The 22,831-nt window shown below is 53.7% G+C and overlaps 11 protein-coding genes across 11 annotated transcripts; 6 read left to right on the top strand and 5 right to left on the bottom strand.

The window, feature by feature from the left end:
* Window positions 1–190: 190 nt before the first annotated feature.
* Window positions 191–693, top strand: N7459_005140 (RNA methylation protein TRM112; the record flags this gene model as incomplete). Its single annotated transcript, XM_056944324.1, has 3 exons — window positions 191–376; window positions 440–629; window positions 689–693. The coding sequence occupies 3 exons, from the start codon at window positions 191–193 to the stop codon at window positions 691–693; spliced, it is 381 nt and encodes a 126-aa protein (XP_056801207.1).
* A 448-nt stretch (window positions 694–1,141) lies between these two features.
* On the bottom strand, window positions 1,142–4,723 carry set1 (histone methyltransferase SET1; the record flags this gene model as incomplete). Its single annotated transcript, XM_056944323.1, has 2 exons — window positions 1,142–1,245; window positions 1,306–4,723. The coding sequence occupies 2 exons, from the start codon at window positions 4,721–4,723 to the stop codon at window positions 1,142–1,144; spliced, it is 3,522 nt and encodes a 1,173-aa protein (XP_056801206.1).
* Window positions 4,724–6,154: 1,431 nt separating this feature from the next.
* On the top strand, window positions 6,155–8,504 carry gfa1 (glutamine--fructose-6-phosphate transaminase (isomerizing) GFA1; the record flags this gene model as incomplete). The annotated part of the gene is made up of 5 exons (XM_056944322.1): window positions 6,155–6,159; window positions 6,216–6,286; window positions 6,340–6,571; window positions 6,675–8,230; window positions 8,284–8,504. The coding sequence occupies 5 exons, from the start codon at window positions 6,155–6,157 to the stop codon at window positions 8,502–8,504; spliced, it is 2,085 nt and encodes a 694-aa protein (XP_056801205.1).
* Window positions 8,505–8,816: 312 nt separating this feature from the next.
* N7459_005137 (lumazine synthase RIB4) lies at window positions 8,817–9,620 on the top strand (the record flags this gene model as incomplete). Its single annotated transcript, XM_056944321.1, has 3 exons — window positions 8,817–8,862; window positions 8,957–9,122; window positions 9,221–9,620. 3 exons carry the CDS (start codon window positions 8,817–8,819, stop codon window positions 9,618–9,620), a joined length of 612 nt encoding a protein of 203 aa, XP_056801204.1.
* Window positions 9,621–9,754: 134 nt separating this feature from the next.
* N7459_005136 (proteasome core particle subunit alpha 7) lies at window positions 9,755–10,951 on the bottom strand (the record flags this gene model as incomplete). Its single annotated transcript, XM_056944320.1, has 5 exons — window positions 9,755–10,087; window positions 10,155–10,481; window positions 10,596–10,754; window positions 10,832–10,897; window positions 10,949–10,951. 5 exons carry the CDS (start codon window positions 10,949–10,951, stop codon window positions 9,755–9,757), a joined length of 888 nt encoding a protein of 295 aa, XP_056801203.1.
* Window positions 10,952–11,356: 405 nt separating this feature from the next.
* On the top strand, window positions 11,357–12,198 carry N7459_005135 (uncharacterized protein; the record flags this gene model as incomplete). The annotated part of the gene is made up of 2 exons (XM_056944319.1): window positions 11,357–11,455; window positions 11,515–12,198. 2 exons carry the CDS (start codon window positions 11,357–11,359, stop codon window positions 12,196–12,198), a joined length of 783 nt encoding a protein of 260 aa, XP_056801202.1.
* Window positions 12,199–12,704: 506 nt separating this feature from the next.
* Window positions 12,705–13,025, bottom strand: N7459_005134 (mating alpha-pheromone PpgA; the record flags this gene model as incomplete). The annotated part of the gene is made up of 1 exon (XM_056944318.1): window positions 12,705–13,025. The coding sequence occupies one exon, from the start codon at window positions 13,023–13,025 to the stop codon at window positions 12,705–12,707; it is 321 nt and encodes a 106-aa protein (XP_056801201.1).
* Window positions 13,026–13,781: 756 nt separating this feature from the next.
* On the top strand, window positions 13,782–15,189 carry N7459_005133 (isocitrate dehydrogenase (NAD(+)) IDH1; the record flags this gene model as incomplete). Its single annotated transcript, XM_056944317.1, has 5 exons — window positions 13,782–13,811; window positions 13,866–13,923; window positions 13,999–14,073; window positions 14,140–15,043; window positions 15,102–15,189. 5 exons carry the CDS (start codon window positions 13,782–13,784, stop codon window positions 15,187–15,189), a joined length of 1,155 nt encoding a protein of 384 aa, XP_056801200.1.
* A 615-nt stretch (window positions 15,190–15,804) lies between these two features.
* N7459_005132 (18S rRNA methyltransferase BUD23) lies at window positions 15,805–16,713 on the bottom strand (the record flags this gene model as incomplete). Its single annotated transcript, XM_056944316.1, has 2 exons — window positions 15,805–16,627; window positions 16,691–16,713. The coding sequence occupies 2 exons, from the start codon at window positions 16,711–16,713 to the stop codon at window positions 15,805–15,807; spliced, it is 846 nt and encodes a 281-aa protein (XP_056801199.1).
* Window positions 16,714–16,906: 193 nt separating this feature from the next.
* On the top strand, window positions 16,907–17,672 carry N7459_005131 (uncharacterized protein; the record flags this gene model as incomplete). The annotated part of the gene is made up of 2 exons (XM_056944315.1): window positions 16,907–16,976; window positions 17,038–17,672. 2 exons carry the CDS (start codon window positions 16,907–16,909, stop codon window positions 17,670–17,672), a joined length of 705 nt encoding a protein of 234 aa, XP_056801198.1.
* A 531-nt stretch (window positions 17,673–18,203) lies between these two features.
* Window positions 18,204–22,426, bottom strand: N7459_005130 (GTPase-activating protein BEM3; the record flags this gene model as incomplete). The annotated part of the gene is made up of 3 exons (XM_056944314.1): window positions 18,204–18,238; window positions 18,293–18,895; window positions 18,970–22,426. The coding sequence occupies 3 exons, from the start codon at window positions 22,424–22,426 to the stop codon at window positions 18,204–18,206; spliced, it is 4,095 nt and encodes a 1,364-aa protein (XP_056801197.1).
* Between the last annotated feature and the right edge of the window lie 405 nt (window positions 22,427–22,831).

Here is a 22,831-nt window from a genome sequence, read left to right as displayed (position 1 = left end):
AAACATACGGCCCTAGAGGCCTTCCTTTTCATTTCTCATTTCTCAGAATTTGGAGCTGGGGCAGATATACTTTCATTCCTAGAGATTAGATAGCGGGGCTATCGATAAAGATCACATGATCATCGTGGGGGTTCGGGGTTTTTTTCTCGCTCCCCGTCGCTTCGAAACCGCGACAGCGACAGCATAGACCATGAAGGTCATTACCGCCAATTTTGTGACCTGCGCGGTCAAGGATTGCAAGACATCAGCCGCCTCATTCCCTCTCCACTTCCACGATGCCGAACTTGAGATGCAGGAGCTGGACTTCCAGCCCGAGTTCATTCGCAATGTGATCCCCCGCATTGACTGGGACAGCCTTCGCGTCACCGCGAATGAGGTATGTGGATGTGACATGCTTGGGAGCCGGAAGGTACATGAGCTAAAACTATTGCGACTGTAGCTCGGATTCCCCACTCTTCCGGAGACCAAGCCCGAGGGCGACGCACTCAATGACGAACAGACCATGAAGGACTTGCATCGTTTGCTACTGGAGACCCAGGTCATGGAAGGGAAATTGGTCTGCGGGAACTGCGGCCATCAATATACGATCAAGGAGGGAATTGCGAACTTCCTGCTTCCGAGCCATCTTGGTATGGACCGTCAACTATCAACCCCACAATTGCAGGTCTGAATGCTAATGCTTCTACAGTTTGAATTTAATCAATTGACACGACTCGGCCGGATCTACCTGCATGATACCCAGTCCCGGCCCACCCAAGAGCAAGAAAAAGAGAAGAGAAGAGGGAACAAAAGAACACATATGTCCTGTTTGGCAATTGGCGATTTCTCCATACCAGCCGGAACTCCCTCGCGTGTTCTCACAAGTTACACCAGCTGCTTCAAGCGAGGAACCTCGGGCTGTACGGACAGCCTCAAGAGGACCCTCGGTACACCATACAAGGAAGAAAGTAAGGACAAGGCGAGAGATCGTGGCCCTTGGAATGCCGGCAAGAAATCCTGGAATTTTGTATTGTACATGAGGGTTGTAGCGCTTGAAATCACGATTTCCATTAATACAAGCCTGAATGCTCCCCAGCTCCCCAAAACGCCAACATGGGCAACGCCGCGCAGAGAAATGACAAAGAGTCTAGTGAGAAAGCGTTTAGTTGAGAAATCCCTTGCAGCCGGTTGAGCCACAGAGACAGGGAATGCGATCATCGCTGTCCCATTCGCGTTCAAATTTGTAATCATACGTGAGCTCCTCATCTGAAGGACGAGTTAGCATTCTGTATCTATTTGTCGATTATTTCCGGGGATGGGACATACCTCTTTCGATATCCCTGAGCGCGTAAATCACGATGCGTTTGCTGCCATCGACCTTGATGATTTTGGCGGTGCAGTTTGGCGTGCAGCTGTGGTTGATGAAACGAGCAATGCCGCCTCGTTTCGTGGCATCGATCACAGTATTCTCGTCGATTCGGAAAAGATAGCTGCTACCAATCCCACTCTTGAGATACCGCCTTTCTCTCATGTCGGCGACCTGCTGGCGCACCTTCTCGCCAACATACTCGATGATCATGTCATTGGCAGTGATGTTTTCTTCGGCGTACAGACCCCAGTTGTGAATGGCAGATCGGGCAAAACGGACGGGCTTCTTCCGTTTCTTGAGCTGATTGAAGCGGAGAACATCGCCCTCACCATTAGAAGTCGGAAGCGCTTGCTTCTGGGCATTGATATCAGCGATGAGTCGACGGTTATTAACGCGAGTCGACCGTGAAGTAGATTTGGATATAGTCTTGGCAGCGGCAATTCTGGCGGCCTCTGCAGCGGCTGCCTGAGGATCAGCCTTGGCATTCGCTTCACGCTCCTCACGGGCCTTTTGGACTTTGATACGATGCGGCAGATATTTGGATTTCTCCGCCTCGAGAATTCGTTTTCGTCCTTCCGTCCGAGCCGCACCAGTGGTGTTGGGAACATAATAGCCGGTGATGCCAATCGTATCGTGTGTCGGTCCTTTCGCCTCAAATTGGTTGAGAGCTTTGATTTCCTTTTGACGCCATGCCCATGCAGCAAGATTCCCAACATTGGATGCAATCTGGTCGACTAGGATCTCACGGAGGAAATGTATGTCTTCCTCATCCTTGACCAAATGTTGCCAGCCATCCAAGTCCAAAATGATCGATTCATCATCTTCAACCGTTGCGCGTGGCTCATCCTTAGAAACTCCCCACTCAATTTCAGTCCGCGGTTCCTCAACGGCATCTGTCACCTGCGGATCGTCGACAGAAACATTGTCTGGCAAGGGCTCCTTGTCAGGAACCAAACCGGAGTCAGGAAGTTGGTCAGGAACTGCCACTTTCGCTTTTTCATCAAGGCCAACTGTGGGGGTGTCTGGACGATCGTCCACATTCTCCTCGGGGGCATCAATACCGAATAGTTCATCATCCTTCCTCTGCCGTTTTCGGACTTCAAGTTCTCCACTTAAGCGCTTTCTCTTGCGCTCGTGTGGGAGACTCTCATCATCCTTGTCAAGCTCGTCGGCGACTGGAGCCTCGTTCTCTTCAAATGTATCGGATTGGTATTCATCCTCCTGCTCAGACTCTGAGCCTGCAGAGCTCGCACGACTTGGGGGGCGACTGCTTCTCTCTTCGGTGTCCCTGGTAAGAGGAGTCCGTTGCTCGTCGTCTGAATCATCGTCGTCATGCAATTGCTGTAAGCGATGATACAAGGGCCGAACTTCTCGCTTTCGAAGAGGCTGACGGCGCCGTTCGTCCACAAAAGCGGCGCCTGCATGATCAAGACCCTGTGCCTTTCGGATGCGCGGGAGAGCAAGCACATTGAGATTGGAGGACCGAAGCGGATCGCGACTACCGGTCAGTTCGGCCCGGGAATCTGTGGTGATGTCTCCGCCGATTCGGAATGTTGGCTGTTTTGCGCCTTCGGGCCCGGGAATGCCTAACTTTTCTCGCCTTGAGGCATGCCTGCTGGGGTCGAGATAATCATACAATGCAGGAGCCGCGATACGGGACTTCACGTCCTCGAGCAATTTGTCCCTAAGATCACGGATTATGATGGAGAGCACCTCCCGACAAGGGTCCAAGTCCAGAGCCCGTTGTTTTTTCTCTTCCTCCATATCCAGCTCGGCCTCCTTTTGTGCTCTCTCTTTCTCGGCCTTCTCTCGTTGCTCGACTCGCAGACGTTCTGGGCTCGGACTTCGCACATAGTGGGGATTTCCGTAAGGCTGGCTCTCCATGTTCATGATATAGGTGAAAAGTGGCTTCATATGGCACAGTCGATAGCAGCGTTCCGTTTCCTCTTCGCCTCGTCGGGAGTTTTCGAATATAATGTAGTAGCCGGTCTTGTCGCAACGGATGGTCTTGTAACCAAAAAGCTTCAGTCGTTTCTTTAAATGGGGTATTGTAGTACTCAGCACAGGTACGTAGCAATGAGCGATGAAAATGTAAGGGTCGCGCTTGATCTGAGTCAATATGGGAGTCTCTTCAACCAAAGACTGCACAATCGTCGACCGCGGGCCGGCCCTTGGTCCCTCTGGAATCACGACCCCAGGGCGAATTGCGGACCTTCCTGAAGGGCCCTTTGGGGCAGTTGGTGGTGGCTCGTTATTCTTTGCCTGGGGCTCTGGCTTGGCTTCCACCGTCGCCAAGGCGGGTTTGACTGCCAACCGCTGGGACTCAATCGCCTTCAGAGCCATTCGTTCAGACACCGCCCCTTCCCGGTCCAACTCGACCCTGATCCTGCGAGTACCAATGCGCTGCTCCTTCTTGCACTCGAAATAAGCACGCCGCGCTGCACTTGATGCGGAGACGGGACCACTCCCACGAAACGAGGCAGCGTCTTTGTACTTGATGGAGCAGATCCCGAGAAATCGGCCGGTGATCGGGTCGGTGCAGTTTTTCATTTCTGAGATGTCGCCGAAGCTGGAGAAGAGGGCACTAATTGGAGCGATGGGCGTGAGGGGGTCGAAGCCCGTCACCACCACCTGAATTGGGGGACCGGGCCCGATACTTGTCGCCGCGTCGTACGACCAGGGTTTCAAGGTGTAGGGGGCGGGGCGGTATTTGGATTTTTGCTTGCAACCTGATCCACGGGTGTAGTTGGCGATGGCTAGACGAGGGTCGGGAGGGGCGCCTTGACCATTGACGAGAATATCGACGTATTCAGGTTTCCGGCGTTTCTCTTTCGATGCCCGCTTGTCCAGGTCCGGATCGTAGACTGCCCTGCAGCCCTTGATCACGATCTCCTGGCGGGTTTGAGATTGAGGGGTTGGAGGGGTATGGATAGGAGTCATCGCGGATTTAGTGGGTTCCGGGTTGGCACGAAGACCCTGATCTGGTGAGTTCCCTACTGCCATCTTCGATCGCGGACTGGTCGTTTTGCGAGGGGGAGAAGACTCCGCATTGGTGAGCGGCGTCAACGTGTCCAGATGAGGCGGATGGGGATTGGCAGCTGCGGGAGGGAGAGCGCCATTGATCTCTGCAAACACGCCCAATTCACTGCCCGGGGTGCCAGACTCCGGCCGAGTGGTCTCTCCCTCCCCAGAGGTTTCCTGCGATGCCCCGCCGGTCGCGGGTGCGCTGGATGCAGTGAATGTCCCGGTCGCCTCGGTTGAGCCTCCCTCCAATACCTTGCCTCGCCGATCGGATCCTGCCTTGACGCGCCTCCGTTGCAGGACCGATGGAGCAGTTGGGAAGAAGTCCGCAAACCCGGCCGAGGTGCGCGACATATTGAGAGGTGGCTACACGCCGGAGACGAGCGCGCGACCACCAGGCAGCATCCTCAACGTTGTATGTTTGAAAGCCCACCGGGGAAAAGGTCCTGTGTGGACACACGAAACAGAGCGCGGGTGGGGAGGAGGTGAATGGAAGCGGAAGCCTGGAAGGGACCGGTCGGAGCTTCGATAATTCGACGTGCCGTCGCGCGAGTTCAAAGAGTTTTGCAGGAGCGCGGACGCGATCCAAAGGGGCAGGCGGTGAGGAGGAGGGTGGGTGGGTGGTGGGCGGTGAGTGGAGCGCTTTTTCTCCCTCCAGTTGACTCGTTGGCCTCTCATCATCGAGCGTCCACTACTCTTCCTCTGTTGTTGACTCTCTACGGATGATCATAGATGGGATTCACCGCCAGGGCTAGGCGGTTGCACCGCTGGCTACGAAGGGTTGGGACCAGGACATTCTAGGAGGCCTGAGCCAACACACCAGGTACAAGCAAGGCTCTAGGGATGAAAGCCTTGGCTGACAGCCTGATCCAGGTACGGAGTGCTTTTTATACCGTACCAACCTTGGTGTGTCATCTTTCTTGTGACAGATCCTACCTCCGGTATTATTCCGTATCGGGAAGACATCGATATCCGGTGCCGTGGCTTGGGAGAGTGTGTGGCGATGGATCTGGGGCTGAGCCAAAAAAAAACTGTAAAAATAGCAGACTTGGGGCTGAGACCGGGAATGGGAATGGGAAGGGGAGGGATGTCGGCACTTTGTCAAGAGCATTCGCTAGTGCTGTCTTCAGGGGTTATTATTAGCACGATGAGATCAATAGTTCCACACAAAAATAAACATTGTCTGAGAATGCCTTGCCCCTTTACGGAGGCGACCGTGTATCCAGGTCAGGTACCCCGGGACCGCGGTGCGTAGTTCCTAGTAACCACCACATAGTGGGGTGTTGCCCAGGGAGAAGCCGAAGGTGGAATCTCTTTCGGACAGCACCGAGTTGTGTGTCAGAATGGGTGAGCGGGCAGTACTCGACCGGATTCCACGTGTCCGATTGAAGAGCGGACCATGGCATTGTGGTTCTGGTTCGACTGCCAGAAGGAAGAGAGTGTGAACAGAATCATCATCTAATCCAGGTCATAATCCGTGTTCCGAGGCAACGCAGGTGGAGTAGCGAAGTTCCATGGGAGCAGCAAGTGAGACATCCGATCGGTGACTGGCCCGGGCAGCTTCCCTCAGCTAATAATAATCCAGCGCCCCTCCCTTGTCCCCCTCTACTGTATAAATACGAATCAGAATCAGCTGTTGTTTCAACATCTCCCCCTGCTTCCCTTTGAATCTCCCCTTAATTCCTCCTAATTCCAACTTCTCTCTTTCATCGTCCTCTTCCTCCTTCCCCCCCCCCCCCCAAAAGTCACTCCCCCTCCCCCTGTGTTTTTCCTTGCTTGCCCATCATGTGGTATGTGTGGCACCCCTCGGGCAATCGCTGGTTCAGTGGCTGACTCTCGTTTCAAGTGGAATTTTCGGCTACATTAACTACCTCGTGGAGCGGGATCGCCAGTTTGTTATTGATACCCTTCTCAATGGTGAGTTGCTGCTGCTGCTACTCTGCGACATGCTTCACCGCTAATAGCTCCAGGATTGTCTCGACTGGAGTACCGTGGTTACGATTCGGCCGGTATGGCCGTGGATGGTGATAAGAAGAAGGAAGTCTGGGGTTTCAAGGAAGTTGGCAAGGTTGCCAAGCTGAAGGAGCTCATTGCTGAGCAAAAGCCCGACATGACCAAGACCTTCGAGTCCCACGCCGGTATCTCGCACACCCGTTGGGCCACCCATGGCACACCCTCCCGCACGAACTGCCACCCTCACCGGTAAGCTCCCGCCCCTGATACTGAAATGCCCCCGATGGGGATGCCTGGGAGAGAACAACGAAAAAAGGAAAAGGATGTTTGGGTGGCTAACACTGGCTAACAGCTCCGACCTCAACTGGGAGTTTGCCGTGGTCCACAACGGTATCATCACCAACTACAAGGAATTGAAGGCTTTGCTGGAGAGCAAGGGCTTCCGCTTTGAGACCGAGACCGATACCGAGTGCATTGCCAAGCTCACCAAGTACCTCTACGACCAACACCCCGACATCGAATTTACCGTTCTGGCAAAGGCTGTGATCAAGGAGCTGGAGGGTGCCTTTGGCCTGTTGATTAAGTCTGTTCACTACCCTCATGAGGTCATTGCGGCCCGCAAGGGTTCGCCTCTGGTGATCGGTGTGCGCACCGCGAAGAAGATGAAGGTGGATTTTGTCGACGTGGAATTCTCGGAAGACGGTCCTCTTCCAGCGGAGCAGGCCTCCCAGAACGTCGCCATCAAGAAGTCCTCCGCCAACCTCCTGGCCCCTCCGGACAAGTCCCTCCTGCACCGCTCCCAGTCGCGAGCGTTCCTTTCTGATGACGGTGTTCCTCAGCCCGCGGAATTCTTCCTGTCCTCTGACCCCTCGGCCATCGTCGAGCACACCAAGAAGGTCCTCTACCTGGAGGATGACGACATTGCCCACATTCATGAGGGCCAGCTGAACATCCACCGTCTGACCAAGGACGATGGTACCTCCAACGTCCGTGCCATCCAGACCATCGAGCTGGAGCTGCAGGAGATCATGAAGGGCAACTTCGACCACTTCATGCAGAAGGAAATCTTTGAGCAGCCCGAGTCCGTCGTCAACACCATGCGTGGTCGTCTGGACGCTGTCAACAAGAAGGTTACCCTGGGTGGCCTTCGTCAATACATCTCCACTATCCGTCGCTGCCGGCGTATTATCTTCATCGCCTGTGGTACCAGCTACCACTCCTGCATGGCCGTGCGTGGTGTCTTTGAGGAGCTGACTGAGATCCCCATTGCCGTCGAGCTCGCATCCGATTTCCTCGACCGACAGGCGCCTGTGTTCCGTGACGATACTTGTGTGTTCGTTTCCCAGTCTGGCGAGACTGCTGACTCGCTCATGGCTCTGCGCTACTGTCTGGAACGGGGCGCCCTGACCGTCGGTATCGTCAACGTGGTCGGATCTTCTATCTCCCTGCTCACCCACTGCGGTGTCCACATCAATGCTGGCCCCGAGATCGGTGTCGCCTCCACCAAGGCCTATACCTCCCAGTTTGTCGCCATGGTCATGTTCGCCCTGTCACTCAGTGAAGATCGCGCATCCAAGCAAAAGAGACGGGAGGAGATTGTGGAAGGCCTTGGCAAGGTCTCGGAGCAGTTCCGGGAGATTCTGAAGCTGAACGAGCCTATCAAGGAGATGTGCGCCAAGTTCTTCAAGGACCAGAAGAGTCTGCTTCTGCTGGGTCGTGGTGCCCAGTTCCCTACTGCCCTTGAGGGCGCCCTGAAGATTAAGGAGATTTCGTACCTGCACTGTGAGGCCGTCATGTCCGGTGAATTGAAGCACGGTGTCTTGGCCCTGGTGGATGAGAACCTGCCCATCATCATGATCCTCACCCGTGACAACCTGTTCACCAAGTCTCTGAACGCCTACCAGCAAGGTGAGTAATTTTCTCTTTGACGGATGCCAAGACACGAAACTAATTTGATGTAGTCATTGCCCGTGGTGGTCGCCCCATTGTCATCTGCAACAAGGATGACCCGGAGTTCTCGGCCGCACAGACCGAGAAGATCGTGGTCCCTAAGACCGTCGATGCTCTTCAGGGTCTGCTGAACGTGATTCCGTTGCAACTGATCTCCTACTGGCTGGCTGTCGGTGAGGGCTTGAATGTGGACTTCCCTCGTAACCTGGCCAAGTCGGTCACGGTCGAGTAAAGGGATTCAAAGAGCTCTCTTTTTTCTTAGACGACTGCAATGATATTGTTATCTTTAGGGTGTTCTTTTTAGCTTAATTTGGGAAATGGAATTCTTCTTCTTGCGCATCCTGATTGAAGGTCGATCGTTGTACTGTAGTCTGGCCTCACTCCCATTTTGCCGTATTCGGCGACTTGTGACATTCCGCCTTTCCCCGCCACCACATGCGGGACCCGATGTTTTCATCTTTCCCCAAAGCTTCAATTCATAAAAATCTGGGAGTGTCTGCCGTTTTTTCTCCTTCATCCAATCCCTCCTTGAACATACACCACGATGTCCTCCACTATCAAAGGTCCCGGAGCTGCTCAGAATCATGACGGTATGCGAGGGCTTCACCCCGGAACCCCACCTTTGATGCCCCGGCGAACGAGGTTGGAAGCATAAGGTCACCCCGCTGACTGCGTCTACTCTAGGCTCTGGCTTGCGCGTGGCAATTGTGCACGCCCGTTGGAACGCGACTATCATTGATTCACTGGTAGCTGGTGCGAAAAAAAGCCTGGCCGCTGCCGGTGTTACCGAAGACAACATCACCGTGCAGACAGTCCCCGGCAGCTATGAGCTGCCCATCGGTGTGCAGCGGTAAGCACGTGCCCCTCTCGAACACTCACCTGCCTGCGACTCTCTACATGGACGACCCTTCAACTGAACCAGTCTCTGATCCAATGTTCTTCCCATAGCTTGTATGCCGCTTCTCAGGTCCAGGCGAGCTCCTCCGGCGAGGGCATCAGCGCCACCGACCTCCTGTCTGCCTCTACCTCTGACTTGAGCAAATCTACCTCCCAGGCGCCTGCGAAGAAGCCCTTTGATGCCATTATTGCCATTGGGGTTTTGATTAAGGGTTCTACTATGCACTTCGAGTACATTGCCGACGCCGTCAGCCACGGACTGATGAGGGTGCAGTTGGATTCGGGAGTCCCAGTCATCTTTGGACTGTTGACTGTATTGAACGAGGAGCAAGGCCTGGAGCGTGCCGGTCTCGGCACGAGTGGAATGCATAACCACGGCGAGGACTGGGGCAGTGCTGCCGTGGAGCTGGGCGTGAAGCGGCGGGAGTGGTCCGAGGGCAAGATTGCGTAGAGTTCTCTCTACTGCTCCCGAATCATCTCGTCTCTGTTCTCTTGTTTGATAGGCCTGGATTGAAAGCAATGGGGAAAACTCCGTGTCGAAGAAGCACCACATTTAAAGTATTCGCTGTCAGATCTATTACACGCTTATTCTTCCATCTGCTCGCCCTCTGCTGGGCCCTTCTCCTCCTCCTCTTCGTCCTCTCCCTCTAGTGCCCGTTTCGCGTACTTTTCAGCTTCTTCTAGGACATCCTTGGGCACTTCCTCGTGTCGGCCCTTGGTCGGCCCGTCGACCGAGCTGACCCATGACATCTCTAGCTCGAACTCCTTGTCCTTGCTATCTTCGTGGGCGACGTAGATGATGCGAGCTGCTTCCTTCACACCCTCCGCCAAAGTCAAGTTGCCGGACGTCAGGTCTAATTTCTCCAGCTCTGCCTTCGCAGCCTGGCGGCCTTTGCCGGTAGCGGCACCATAATAACCCTATATCCTTAGTCAGAAAAAAAGCTCCTGGGAATGGACAGGACACTTGAAGGATGTGGCTGCATACCCAATAAAGCCCACTCGGTTCAATCATGTATAGCCCTGGCCCTCCAGCCTTCGCACCTTCGACCTTTCCGCCAGAGCCAGAAACGGGTCCGCTGCCGACCTGGCCATCAACGGCCAGCTCCGCTTCGCTGTCCCATCCGCCAACAATGGAGGCCACACCGAATGGCCGCACGCTGGAGTAGAGAGTATAGGCTTGTACGTAACCTCCGAGGCGGTTTGCGAGGGCTGAGGTGGGAATGGGCCCCTTGTAGACACCTCTCCACGAAGATGCTTCGTCGCGGGCTCTGGAGACAAAGTGACGGCCATCAGGAACAAGACCAGCCGATACCTGGTGTAATAAGATTGATTAGCGCTTTGATTCCGGGGTCGCCAACAGCTCGCAGCCGAAGGGGTCGTGTTCTGCAGGCGTAAGCTGGAAGAAAAAGGACGTGATTGAGCTTACAATGCCCACATGGCGATCAACAGTCGCAATCCTCTTATTCGCACCCGGCTTTAGAAGCTTGCTGGTGATGATTTTCTCAACTGCCAACACCACGCCGTCCTTGCACCGGATACCGACTGCTGTGCCTCCATTCTCAACGGCCTTGACGGCATATTCCACCTGCAGGGTGTTGTTAGACGTGAAAACAGGCTCCGGATATGATTGATAGCTCGATATCAGTGCTGTGCCACTCATACCTGGAAATTGCGGCCATCTGGCGAGAAGACCGAGTTGGAAAGATCATAGCCCGTACCGATTGACGTCTTTCAGCCGTGTTAGCAATGCAGCAGAAAACACGTTAGAGACAAACTCACCATGGTTATTTGAATGTGTGATCCGATGAAATTTCAGCTAAAGGGTCGGTCTGTAAGACGTGGGAACCAGCTGGACGTGATGGGGGAGCTCAGGGCTGGAGCTGCGTCACGGGGTTGCCTAGGTCCAGTCACCTGACCAGATGCGTGTCGCGATTGATTACCTAATTGGGTTCCTTCGAGGTCTGCAGTTGGGCATCACCAGTAGGCGGGGTCTGTTTATATTTTCTACTTTAATCTGATACTGTTGTGTTTCTCGGGACCTGTCTCTCTTTTTCCTATTCACTTGTCTTTTTCTTTTCTACTCTTCCGCTCTTCTTTTTCAGAAAGAAATCTCTCCACTTTGGATACCCTGTGATCTTTTCTCTCGTGTTTATTTGTGATCTGCCCCTCGAATATACAACTTTCATCATGTCCTCGTCCATCCTACACCAGTGCCAGTTCTGCGGCCATGTTTCCGATATTTCTCTTTCTCTCGCCTCCTTCATTGAAAACCCTCACTGCAACCAGGTAGCTCTCGCTTATATCTGATCTACATCTGTCAACCCCTGACTTGGAGTGTTGTATAGTGTGGCCTGTCTGCGTCTGAGAGCAACGGAAAGATGCAAGACGAACTGGCCGCGTTGTTTGACCGCCAGATGACGATGGCGCCACTACCTACAGCCCAAACACCGTCGCAGCCACCTATTACCTACAGCATCTCTCAGCACTACCATCACTCCGCTCACGTAGTCCCCCCAAGTCCCAGCCCCGCCCAACCCACCGTCCCCACAGATATGATGAATACCAACAGAATCAATGATGTGCTATGGCAGCATGGACTCGATCCCAGCAATCTGTCTCCAAGCCAAATTGATCTCGTTAAGCACGCGGACGCCGAACAGCAACAGCGCTTGATTCAAACGTGGTTGCTCTATGAACGGTCTCAGCAAGGTCCCGCGTATACCTCTTCATCTCCGGCCGAGGACCTCGAGATGGATGATTCGGAAGGAATAGCGGATGAACACAAAGGACAAGCAGAGCCCTACATGGTATCTGGCTACGAGACTGCGGTCGAACAGGTCGCGGGAAATCTGCCCAAGGAGCCCACGACGGGCGAGCCGTATGCTGCCTCGACGGATCCGGCGTACAAGGTTCAGCAGTGGTGGGAATTTGCACGGACGGGATCAATGGAATCACAGTACGGGGCATTTGAGGAGAGAACCCGTTCTTATCCCACCGGTGGCTTTATCCAAGCCAGCCACTACATGTGAGAGAATCAAGGTACGCATCTACGATATCGTCAACCTATACCCCTGATAGCACATATGCTCCCATATATCAGAATACAGCTGGATCATGAGAATACCAGCGAGCCTTGACAATGAATGGGCGTAGGCCTTTGAGTTCGATCTTCAAAGATTGAAATGTATTCCTTTTTTTAGATACATTTTCTGGGTTAGATAACCCTGACTACCCTTAACAGCATGCAGAAAAAGATCAGATTTCATGGCCAGTGATAAAAGGAGTGTTCGCCACGAAAAGACTTCCGTAATCATCGTTCCAACGGGCTTTGGTCCCTTGGATGGTGGTGAGAGATTGAGACCAGCATGCAGTCGAGCAGAGCACTGATCATGTGGCCGGGCGAATCCAATCAGATGTGACCGGGTGCATTTGACACTAGCACCGAGGGATCTGAAGCAGATGGAACACTATTGGAAAGACATCAGCAAGGCTGTTTAAGGTGTTTGGGGAACACAATTGAACATAGGACATACATTTACTCCTCCTCATCGAGGGCAGCCATGGCATCAGCAAGAGCCTCAGCCGAGCGCTTGACCTCATCAACGGCCTCGGCGGCACGCTTGACCTTGAAGCAGCCCTGACCAGGGTGACCGCACCACTTCTGGAGGGCAGCGGGGTGAGCCTCGGCCATAGCCTCAGCCAGAGCGTCGGCGGAGCGCTTGACATCGCCGGTGACATCGGCGGTACGCTTCATCATGTAGCAGCCCTGGCCGGGGTGACCGCACCACTTCTGAAGAGCAGCGGCCTGGACGGTCGAGGCGGCCAGCATGGCGATGGCAACAGAGAGGAACTTCATGGTGACAGTAGTGGAAAGAATGGATTGACGAAAAGCGAATTGGATTTGAATTCGATGATCTGTGGATCGAGAGAGCGGGATGAAGATCGTGATTCGAGAAGATGCCGATGGACTGATGGGCTGGTTTTTATAATTTGGGACCAAAGGCTGTCAACAGCTTCAATGGCGACAAGCTGGCTGTCATTCAGAGACCTGGGCTATTGAGACCCGAAATAGTCGATAGAGCCTGCGCCGGGGTCTCTCATTGAAGAGTGAGAAGTCTGACGATCTCCATACATTCGAGGCTTCAGCCGAACTTTCTCATTTCTTTCATAGGACTTCGCCTAGATGCGAGGCACAGGGAATTCCTGGAGCGAGGCATCATAGACAGGCCTGCCTCAACAGCATGGAAGAATCGAGTTAGAACCAATCAGGGCCGTGATGGCGTAGGGCATCTTTGTGAGATTTGCCCACGAGGTGTGTGAAGCAAGGTTGAGCGCACCGGAAGAGGTGCTGAATAGAAATGGACCAAAGCGAAGTGATACCGGAAGAGGGTGTCAATAGGCGCGGAGATTCCTTAATACAGATAAGATCGGGTCGGGACTGCCCAGCGTCGCGCGATGCCGAGCCCATCCGGCCCTTTTTTTCCGTTTTCCCTTAGTCCAATCCTTCTCCTCCACCCCCCCAATTCTGGCACCTCTTCTGCCTCAATTCTCTGACATCGCCTCCCCTCCAGTCTTTGTTTTCCTTCCCGTTTCAACAAATTAGAGCGACAAGATGTTCTCCAGAGCCGCTCAGCCTGCCCGGGTATGTGTCCAATTGCAGCCTCCTCCCTACGGCGCGCCAAGCTAATCCGTTCAGACCCTGCTTCGCAGCGCCTCCGTGGCCCCCTCCGTCGGTCGTTCCATTCCTGCGCGATGTACGCACTCGTCCCTCTATCGCGCGCATGTGTGAGGCGTTCTGAAAGGAATTTTCGCTAATCTTCCGCGCTCAGCTTTCGCCAGTGTCCAGTCGGACATCTTCAAGCCCACCAAGTATGGTGGAAAGTACACCGTCACCCTCATTCCCGGTATGCCTCTCAATCTCGACTCTTTGCATATACCTGTTGCAATTATGGGTGGCTGATATTTCCTAGGCGACGGAATTGGTGCCGAGGTTGCCGAGTCGGTCAAGACCATCTTCAAGGCCGACAACGTGCCCATCGAGTGGGAGCAGGTTGATGTCAGCGGTGTCGACACGGGTAACAAGCACTCGGAGGAGCTTTTCAAGGAGTCTCTGGCCTCCCTCAAGCGCAACAAGCTGGGTCTGAAGGGTATTCTGTTCACCCCGGTTGAGCGCTCGGGCCACCAGTCCTTCAACGTCGCCCTTCGCCAGGAGCTGGACATCTACGCCTCTATTTCCCTGATCAAGAACATCCCTGGCTACGACACCCGCCACAAGGACGTCGACCTTTGCATTATCCGTGAGAACACCGAGGGTGAATACTCCGGCCTGGAGCACCAGTCTGTGCAGGGCGTTGTCGAGTCCCTCAAGATTATCACCCGCGCCAAGTCCGAGCGTATCGCCAAGTTCGCCTTCAGCTTCGCCCTTGCCAACAACCGCAAGAAGGTTACCTGTATCCACAAGGCCAATATCATGAAGCTCGCCGACGGTCTCTTCCGCAGCACTTTCCACAAAGTCGCCGAAAACTACCCCACCCTGGAGGTGAACGACATGATTGTGGACAACGCCTCCATGCAAGCTGTCTCTCGTCCCCAGCAGTTTGATGTGATGGTCATGCCCAACCTGTACGGTGGCATTCTTTCCAACGTTGGTGCTGCCCTCGTCGGTGGCCCTGGTCTCGTTCCCGGTGCCAACATGGGCCGCGATGTTGCTGTCTTCGAGCCCGGCTGCCGCCACGTCGGCCTCGACATCAAGGGCAAGGACCAGGCCAACCCCAGCGCTATGATCCTCTCCGGCTCCATGCTTCTCCGCCATCTTGGTCTGGATGACCACGCCAACCGTATCTCCAAGGCTGTCTACGATGTGATCGGTGAAGGGTAAGTGATTCAAATAAACACTATATAACTGAGTTGTTGTTGCTAATACATTCTACAGAAAGACCCGTACCCTCGACATGGGTGGTCAAGCTACCACTCACGAATTCACCCGGGCTGTCCTGGACAAGATGGAGGCGGCTCTGTAAATGTGAATCCCGTCGCTTTCCATGGTCCTCTCAGCTACGACGGGGAATTGCTTCGGTCCACTAGCCTGCGGTAGACCCTGCAGGAGATGGGTAGGTCGACACGATTCTCCTTTATGTATTATCTTTCTCTCTATTTAGCTCGCAATGTCCCTGGCCAGTTATAGCAATAGACACATTCGATTTTCGAACACAGGAGGTTGGTATTTTCAAATACTAAGTGGTTTAGTTTTAGAAAAGATCGCCATCTATCGAGCTTCGTATACTAGCTTTGGGAAATGAGGCCACAGCGTGGAACTTTCTCATAGCAGGGCGAAAGTGGCGCTGATTTCCCAGTTTGCCAATTGCCTAGGATCCAGACGTGTCTGCAGAAATCCTCCGATGATATGCGCTTTATTCCGAGTGGGGCTCGAAAAAGCTCCCCGGTGGGAGGTCGTAGAGGCGATAGGGTCGGTATGGGTGTTGTAGGGGGGTATCAAAGACTTTTGTTGGAGAAAAGGTCAGGCTGCATACGCAATCGAGGTCATCAAATGTCATCACATGAACGAGGGGGCGCGCGGGCAAGAGTCGCAAAAACGCCGACACGATGGAGACAATGCAATCGTTGAGCGACGGAGTTCAAAAGGCAGGACGTCTCTTGCGGCCGGTATACTTGGAGCTTTGTTTCACCACCTTCCCCTTCCGCTCCATCTGTTCCTTCTTCTTCATAATCCAAGCCCGATCACCTTTTCGAGGGGTGCCTCCTCGGGCATTATTCATCTCCGCAGCCTTCCTGCGAGCATCCAAGACATTCACATCATCCATGCCGTTGACAACACCAGTGATGTCGCCCTGAAGACCACCACCGCCGACCGTAAGGACCAGATACAACTTGCTGTTCTTGGTGCCGGGGTCATCTTCGAGCATACCAGCGCCAAACCCAGCCTTGATCGCGGCTCCACTGATCATACTGCGCTGTATATCATTCTTGGGGTAGAATTGACAGACAGCCCGTCCACCACGACGGAGACTAGCATAGAGACCCTCGAAAAACCGCTTGAGACGACCCTCCGGGCTCACATCGCTGGTTTCCGCGTTGCACAGCCATTGGATCGCACTGATGCTGATCGCAGCGTCAAATGTGCCGGGCCGGAAGGGAACGCCCTGTCCAATGTCGGCGAGGAAAAGATCGCCCTCTACATCACGTTGCAAAGCCACATCCAGCATGCTCGGGGAAACGTCCATGCCTATCCATGTGTGTGGCCCGCCATCTTCGGGTGCCTCCTGCGACAGAATCTCGCCGGAAAGACCAGAGCCGCATCCGATATCGAGGATGAGGGAAGGGGACTTCAGATCGAGGAGCTCCAGAGCTCGGTTGGTCATGTCGGCTTGGATGTTCCGGATGCGCGACGAGGTTGTATACTTTCGGGATTCATTGTCGTTGTAGAATAGATCGGGCGGGCTGTCCTCGAAGCTCTGGTTAGTTGCCTGAGATAAAAAAACAGAATTTCCCAAGAAATCTTACAGAACATCCTCAGGGCGCGACATGGTGGCTATGGTGATGTTCGGGACAAGATAAGAATTGCGGCGAACGAGATAATTTTTTGGGTGGGGTTGTGGCCTGAGGCGCCAACCCCAAAGCGTCATCGTGGCTTCAACTGCGCACGCCCCGATCGACGTACTCCTCTCCATCCGCGGTGCGCGCTCTCTCCTGCACCTCAACAAGTCTTTCCTTCCTGCCATGTGGATTCTGCCTCTGGTCGGGTACCTGGGGGTGGTCGTGGGGTTCTCGTTCCTCACTTTGGCCATTGGTAAGCCCACTCCGACCCAGCGATTTACCTACAGGTAGAGTGAAGACTGAAATTGCTACAGCGTCGGGGCTCTACTATCTGTCCGAGCTCGTCGAGGAACACACCGTCTTCGCCAGCCGACTTCTAAGCCGCCTGATTTACAGCATTATTGCGGTTCAGGTTCTGCTCGTGATCTTCGACGGGTTCCCCGTATTGCTTTCTCTGCTCGGTATCGTCTCGCACCTAGTGTACGCCAGCAACCTGCGCCGCTTCCCCTTCGTGAAACTCTCCGATCCACTCTTCATCTTGTCGTGTGTCCTCGTTATTATCAATCATTGGCTGTGGTTCCGGCACTTTTCCAACCCGCCCCCATCACGCCGGGCTGAGAACAACTGGCGCCAGCCCTATCAGGTCAACTATGAGGACATGCCCTCATTCTCAGAAGTGGCTTCGTACTTTGGCCTATGTGTCTGGCTCGTTCCATTCGCTCTGTTCGTCAGTCTGAGCGCCGGCGAGAATGTCTTGCCTAGTATGGGCTCTGAGTACGCAACCGGCGAGCATGTCTCGAAGGGACTGGGTCATGGTCGCGGTCCTTCAGACAGCAAGTCTAAGAACAAGGGAATGGCAAAGGCATTAGTGGACAACGTGCGGGACTGGGCACGGGAGAATGGCGAGGTCATGGGATTGTGGAGAGGCGAGCGTTCTAGGCGTTTCTGAGCCTGCCCTTAGGAAACGACGGCAAACATGTCCTATATATAATGAACGAAACCTGACATTTCTAGCTCAAATTGATTTACATTGAGAGCTTGAGTCAAGCCACTGTACTATATCAAGATATATGGTGCATAACCGCATGGTGTAGCTACATGAGATCCCCCAATTTGCTGAAAGCCTAAGCAAGAAGAAAAAATATCTGAAAAAAGCGCCGGAGAAAGGACAAAGAAGAGGAAATAGAGAAGGGGTATAACGATAGATCAAGAAACATATATCTCCAAGTCAAGATAGCTCAAGGGCTATCGGCCTCCGATGGTGCACCCTCATCCCAATTACCATTATCATTAAACATTCCATCGCCACTGTGCTGGTAACAAATGACTAACATCGCTCATTTTGCATGGAAAATCGTGACACGCCCAGGCGTGAGAGGGGGGGGGGGGTCGTAGAGAATTAAGAAGCGTGCCTTCAGTGATCAGAAGAACATTAATGAACAGCACTTGTTGTGCATCACGGACGCTACCGGTGACTTCATTATTTGCCCTGATAGGCAGAAAAGTCTTCCGGCGCTAGAAACAATCAGCAACCCAAATCAGAGATCTTGTCAAATTGACTTCACGTACTAGACTCCATGAAGAGCATTGAGCTCTCTCTTCTCTTCGTCTTGGCGGAGCGAGTGTCCTCCTGATTGGGAAGCAACATGCCGTTCAGAGAAGAGAATGGAGCTGAGGCTCCTGAGGGTTGATTGTATACGTCCTGTCTGTAGGCCTGGTGATCATAACTGGGCTGCACCGGGACCATTCCCATGTCGTGAGGGCCTCGAGGGTTCTCTGCATGGCCACTAGGTCCATCTCTTAAGGCTTGGAAAGAGGTCTGGTTATATGAAGGGGTCGGTATATCCGTGAACATCTGGTGACGTGGGGATCGAACATCATCAGGGGACAGGCTGTTGTCAACAGTAAGCTCTATTGTTGGCCCCGGTCCGGACGATTCACCAAAGATGCTATCAAAGTCCGTGAGGAATGTGGAGAACACTGGCGCCGGCATGTTGAGTGTGGGGGCAAAAACAATGCCCACGTTGCGTACTGTCATCTTGTTGACATCAGAGTTGTTGACAATCTCAATCAAGAACAATGAAAGTGCTCGCAGCAAGGCTAAGTTTGGCTTAGGCAGTCGGTGAACCAAGGAATTAAAAGCCATGACCTTCTTGTGTTGTTCATCAAGCTCTGGTCATATTGGTCAGCTCGTTGCCCCATTTGGAAGGTTCAAGGATGGAGAGTTGAAAAAAAAGAAAACATACCAAGGACACGAATAAAGTCCAAATGCAGCTCCCGGGTTAGTACCGTGGTTGGGAGCTCTCGTAGATATTGCTTGAAGAGCGAGGCAACGGCATGAACGTCATAGTATTGATCTCCGGCCAAGAAATCCACATCACCCTCAGTATTGAAACGTTCTTTAAGAGCCTTGATCACGACGTTAGATCCACTCAAGCGGAAAATTCCCTCCTCTGAGGCCGCACCCTTGGCATGGAGGTATTCTATGCAGCGATAGACCACAGCTGGTAGATCCGAATCGACACCTTGAGGTCCACAATACTGCACCGCCTCGGCCAGAGGAATGCCAAATACAGGTCTGACGGGATCTTTGCGTTCGGACAGAACGTTTTGATGTGCCGTAGAGGGATCATTGCCAGCCTGGGAAGCCAAGTCGAAGGAGGACCTTGTGCGGAAGCCCCAGATACTGCGCTTCTTTTCCTTTGTTGAGGTTGTCTTGTTACCCCAGGCCATCGCATCATGAATCACGGCGCCATTCGTTGGCCCAGATATAACTTTTGGGGACTGAGGAGCTTCAGCAGCGGATTGATTCAGGTCTCGGAACTCAGTGGCCAGGGCTGCCGGTATGCGAGGAGAACGCGGAGCCTGCTCAAGAGAGGAACCAAGTATAGGGGGCTCAGCGGCGACGGTATCATCGAAGCTGAATCCCTGAACAGAGCCAGCAATCTCTTGATCAGGACTTTCAACACCTCGGCCGGATCGCTTGCCTCCATTGTTCGCGGATTTGCCTTTCAGCGACGCATTACTGGAAGCCGATTGCTTCCCCTGGTTTTGGGATTGGCTCCTCGAAGATGAGTTGGCACGGCTTTCGTTATCCGATGACGGACTTTCCACATACTCCATCAAGGCATCAACCCAAGCATCACGTTCTTCGTCGCTTTCGGCGCAAAGGACATGTCGAACAAGGGCAGAGGAATCCTTCTTCTTCGGTTCCAAAACGAGGAAAGCATGGCGATACTGGTTATCAGAGTCCTCTTCACTCCCAGGAGGGGAAACGCTCTGACTGGCTGAAGTCTGCGATTGTTTGCCAATTTGAGCATGATGAAGCTTTATGGTGCCCATATGAGGCCCACCAGGAGACTCAAAATACTTAAGCTCAGGTCCATGAAGCACGAAGTATCGAGCTTTCCACCCGCCAAAATTCTTTCCCCGCTTGGTCAAATAACCCTCTTTCGTGGGCTTTCCATCCGGTCCTCGAAGTAAGTCGGGCTTTGTTTGGCCAGGGCCGTTCAGTAGGCTTGTCTCATCGTCCCGAGGCTCGATAGCATCGTTTGTGAGGAATTGACAAATTACCAATGCTGCTTTTTCATCCATAGGAGTGTCCAAGAGACTGTCAAAATATGCGTTCAGTGCAGCTCGACGCGCGTCGACCTTGGCAGGAGAATGTCCACTGAAGATGCTTCGATCCGGTAGCTTTCCAGTGAAAGAGCTCAATTGTCGGATTTGAAGATCCAGTTGAGGCAGAGATGCGATGACTTTTTCGACTCGCCATAGTTCAGACATTTCGGATCGTGAGATGATGCTAAGGGTGAATACAGGCTCCTCGTCTAGAGGTTTAGTGGCCATGTAGCTGTTCCTGGAGGGTCGAAGCCTCGAAGAGGATACCCTGACTTGGATCACAGGAAGAGCATTCGGGGGCAACAACAACCCCGGGTACTCTTCTGAAACCAGTCCTTGGTAGATGATGGTCTCGGCAAAACGAGGGGATTTTGGGCTATCGATTTTGACACTAGGGTCGATGGATGGAATGGCTGGCCCAGGTCGACCAGTGAAACCCTGAGAATCGCTGGGCTGGAAGGGAGCTGCATAGTTTACGCCTCGTGGGGAGAGCGGTAGCCCAGGATGACCGAGCCCCGCAGCCATAGCATTCATATCTCTGGGCATCCGCGGCAAAGGAGAGCCGATGGGTCGGTCTTCGGGTCTCGGGCTCAGAGGCAACCCGGGACTCTTCGGCATAGAGACAAGTGGGCGTTTATTTGCAGCTGCAGGGTTGGGTCGAGAGTTTAGGATTGATCCCAATGGCCCAGGTCCTCCTGAATTGGTAGGTGACCCCGTTCCGAGTTCACGGGGCATTGTCGCAGAACTGGCTAATGCCGCCGCGTGTCGTGAACCTTGAGAACCCCCAATTTTGGCCGCTTCCACAGGTGCCTGCGTTTCGAAGTCTTTTTGCAGGGCAACTTCGCGATCTCGATCGTCTTCCTCGCGCGTCTTTCTTCGCCCACGCTCCATACCTGGTGTGCCATTCGGTTCTTGCGCATCCTCGTATTCTGATTCCGACACAGGATCTGTGAGTGCTGATCGAGGGGAATCGCCCTGTTGTAGATTTAGAGGCGCAGGAGGGGGCTTGCGGTTTGGATGTGGAAGTTTCTGAGATTCGTTATTGATTGGAGACGGAGCAACATTTGCAGGACTCGGACGTGCGACGTCATCAGGAAGAACACCAGATGCCGCAGAAGGCGGCACGATCGACGGAGGATCGCTCCGATCTCTTTCATCCTTCTCGTCAAGCGAGGCAGACTTAGCCTGACCCGCTGGTGCTTGACTGATATCGGTCGGGAACGTTCGCGGAACGGAAGGGTCGGTAGTTGGCACTGGCGGGACGGATTCTTGTAGTTCTTTGACTTTCTTCTTGTACTTTTCTTTCTCCTTGAACGCACGCTCGAGATCCTTGTTGAGGCCTAGTATCAGAGTCCGTTGTTTGTCCACTAGCTTCCAAAGCTGCGAGTTCTGGGAAGCCGCTTGATGCTTTTCTTTGAGGAGGTGCACAATAACCGCTTCCGGCGAGCCGGCAGCGTTGATAAGGTTGCTGATGTCGGCCGGGCTCAAAGAATTGGCGTCAAAGGTCGATTTTTGTGAGGCAGACGATAAGGAAGAGATGGCGGAATCGATCGAAGATGTGCGAGGCATGATGCGATGGTGGGGAGGACGATCTCCGGATGTCGACAGCACAGAGCTCACTGAGGACGACGCAGAGCGATCGGCCTCGGTTGCACCAGGCGGTTTAGAAATTTGACTATCGCCAGGCCTGGCAGCCATCTCTGTCGAGTCCATTCCAGTTATATCTGGTGATGGGGACGTAGGGTGAGCGAGATTCGAGGAAGGAAGTGGGAATGGCGCATTGGTTATTCGGGAGATGGGCGAGCGGTTGTGAGAAGGAGATGGGTTGGCGCTGGACTGGGGCGAGAGAGGACTGTAGGAGGAAGGCGAATCGTCGTGGAGAGCAGATGACTGTGGTAGAGACGTGTGCAGAGGTGACGGTGAAATATGGCGAGAGCCAGGAGCGCCGGGGCGCGCAGCCACGTCCGATCGCGCGCCCAAGTAGTCCCGGGGGACGAGACCGCTATTCCCAGTCGGGTATGCAGCAGGTGGGTTCCTGCTCGTGGGAGCTGGGACGTCGTCTTCGCTGCCTCGCCGCTGCGACATGATTCAGGACTCAGGGATCAGCATCAGAGGGGTCGGGGCGATGCACCCAGGGAGGAGAGGGGGGCGGGATGGCGGGTCCCCGGAAACTGAAGCTTAACAAGGGAAAAGGGGGATGTTTCAGCTGAGCAAAAGACCCGGGCTTTGTCCAGCGTTGGAGGTGGGGAGAACAGAATGTGGAAAGGGGGTTTCACGGAAGTAGAAGTAGGGTCTCCATTCTGTCTAGTCTGTCGAGTTCGTCGGTGGAGCCCTGGCTGACGATCCCTGGTGACAGCTAAACCACCACCACCACCAACACGGGCTTTGTGACCTGCTGGTTCTTTGTGGTCGTGCGGTGCCTAGAAATTTACCAAGGGGCCTGGGAGGTTCGTGAGGACTAAAAATATCCAGGGCGTTTTTCTATCTCCA

This window comes from Penicillium hispanicum (genome assembly GCF_028827665.1).
Source record: "Penicillium hispanicum strain IBT 35686 chromosome Unknown utg000004l_segment0_segment0, whole genome shotgun sequence".
Lineage (NCBI taxonomy): Eukaryota > Fungi > Ascomycota > Eurotiomycetes > Eurotiales > Aspergillaceae > Penicillium > Penicillium hispanicum.
This window is presented reverse-complemented; position numbering and strand designations above follow the sequence as displayed.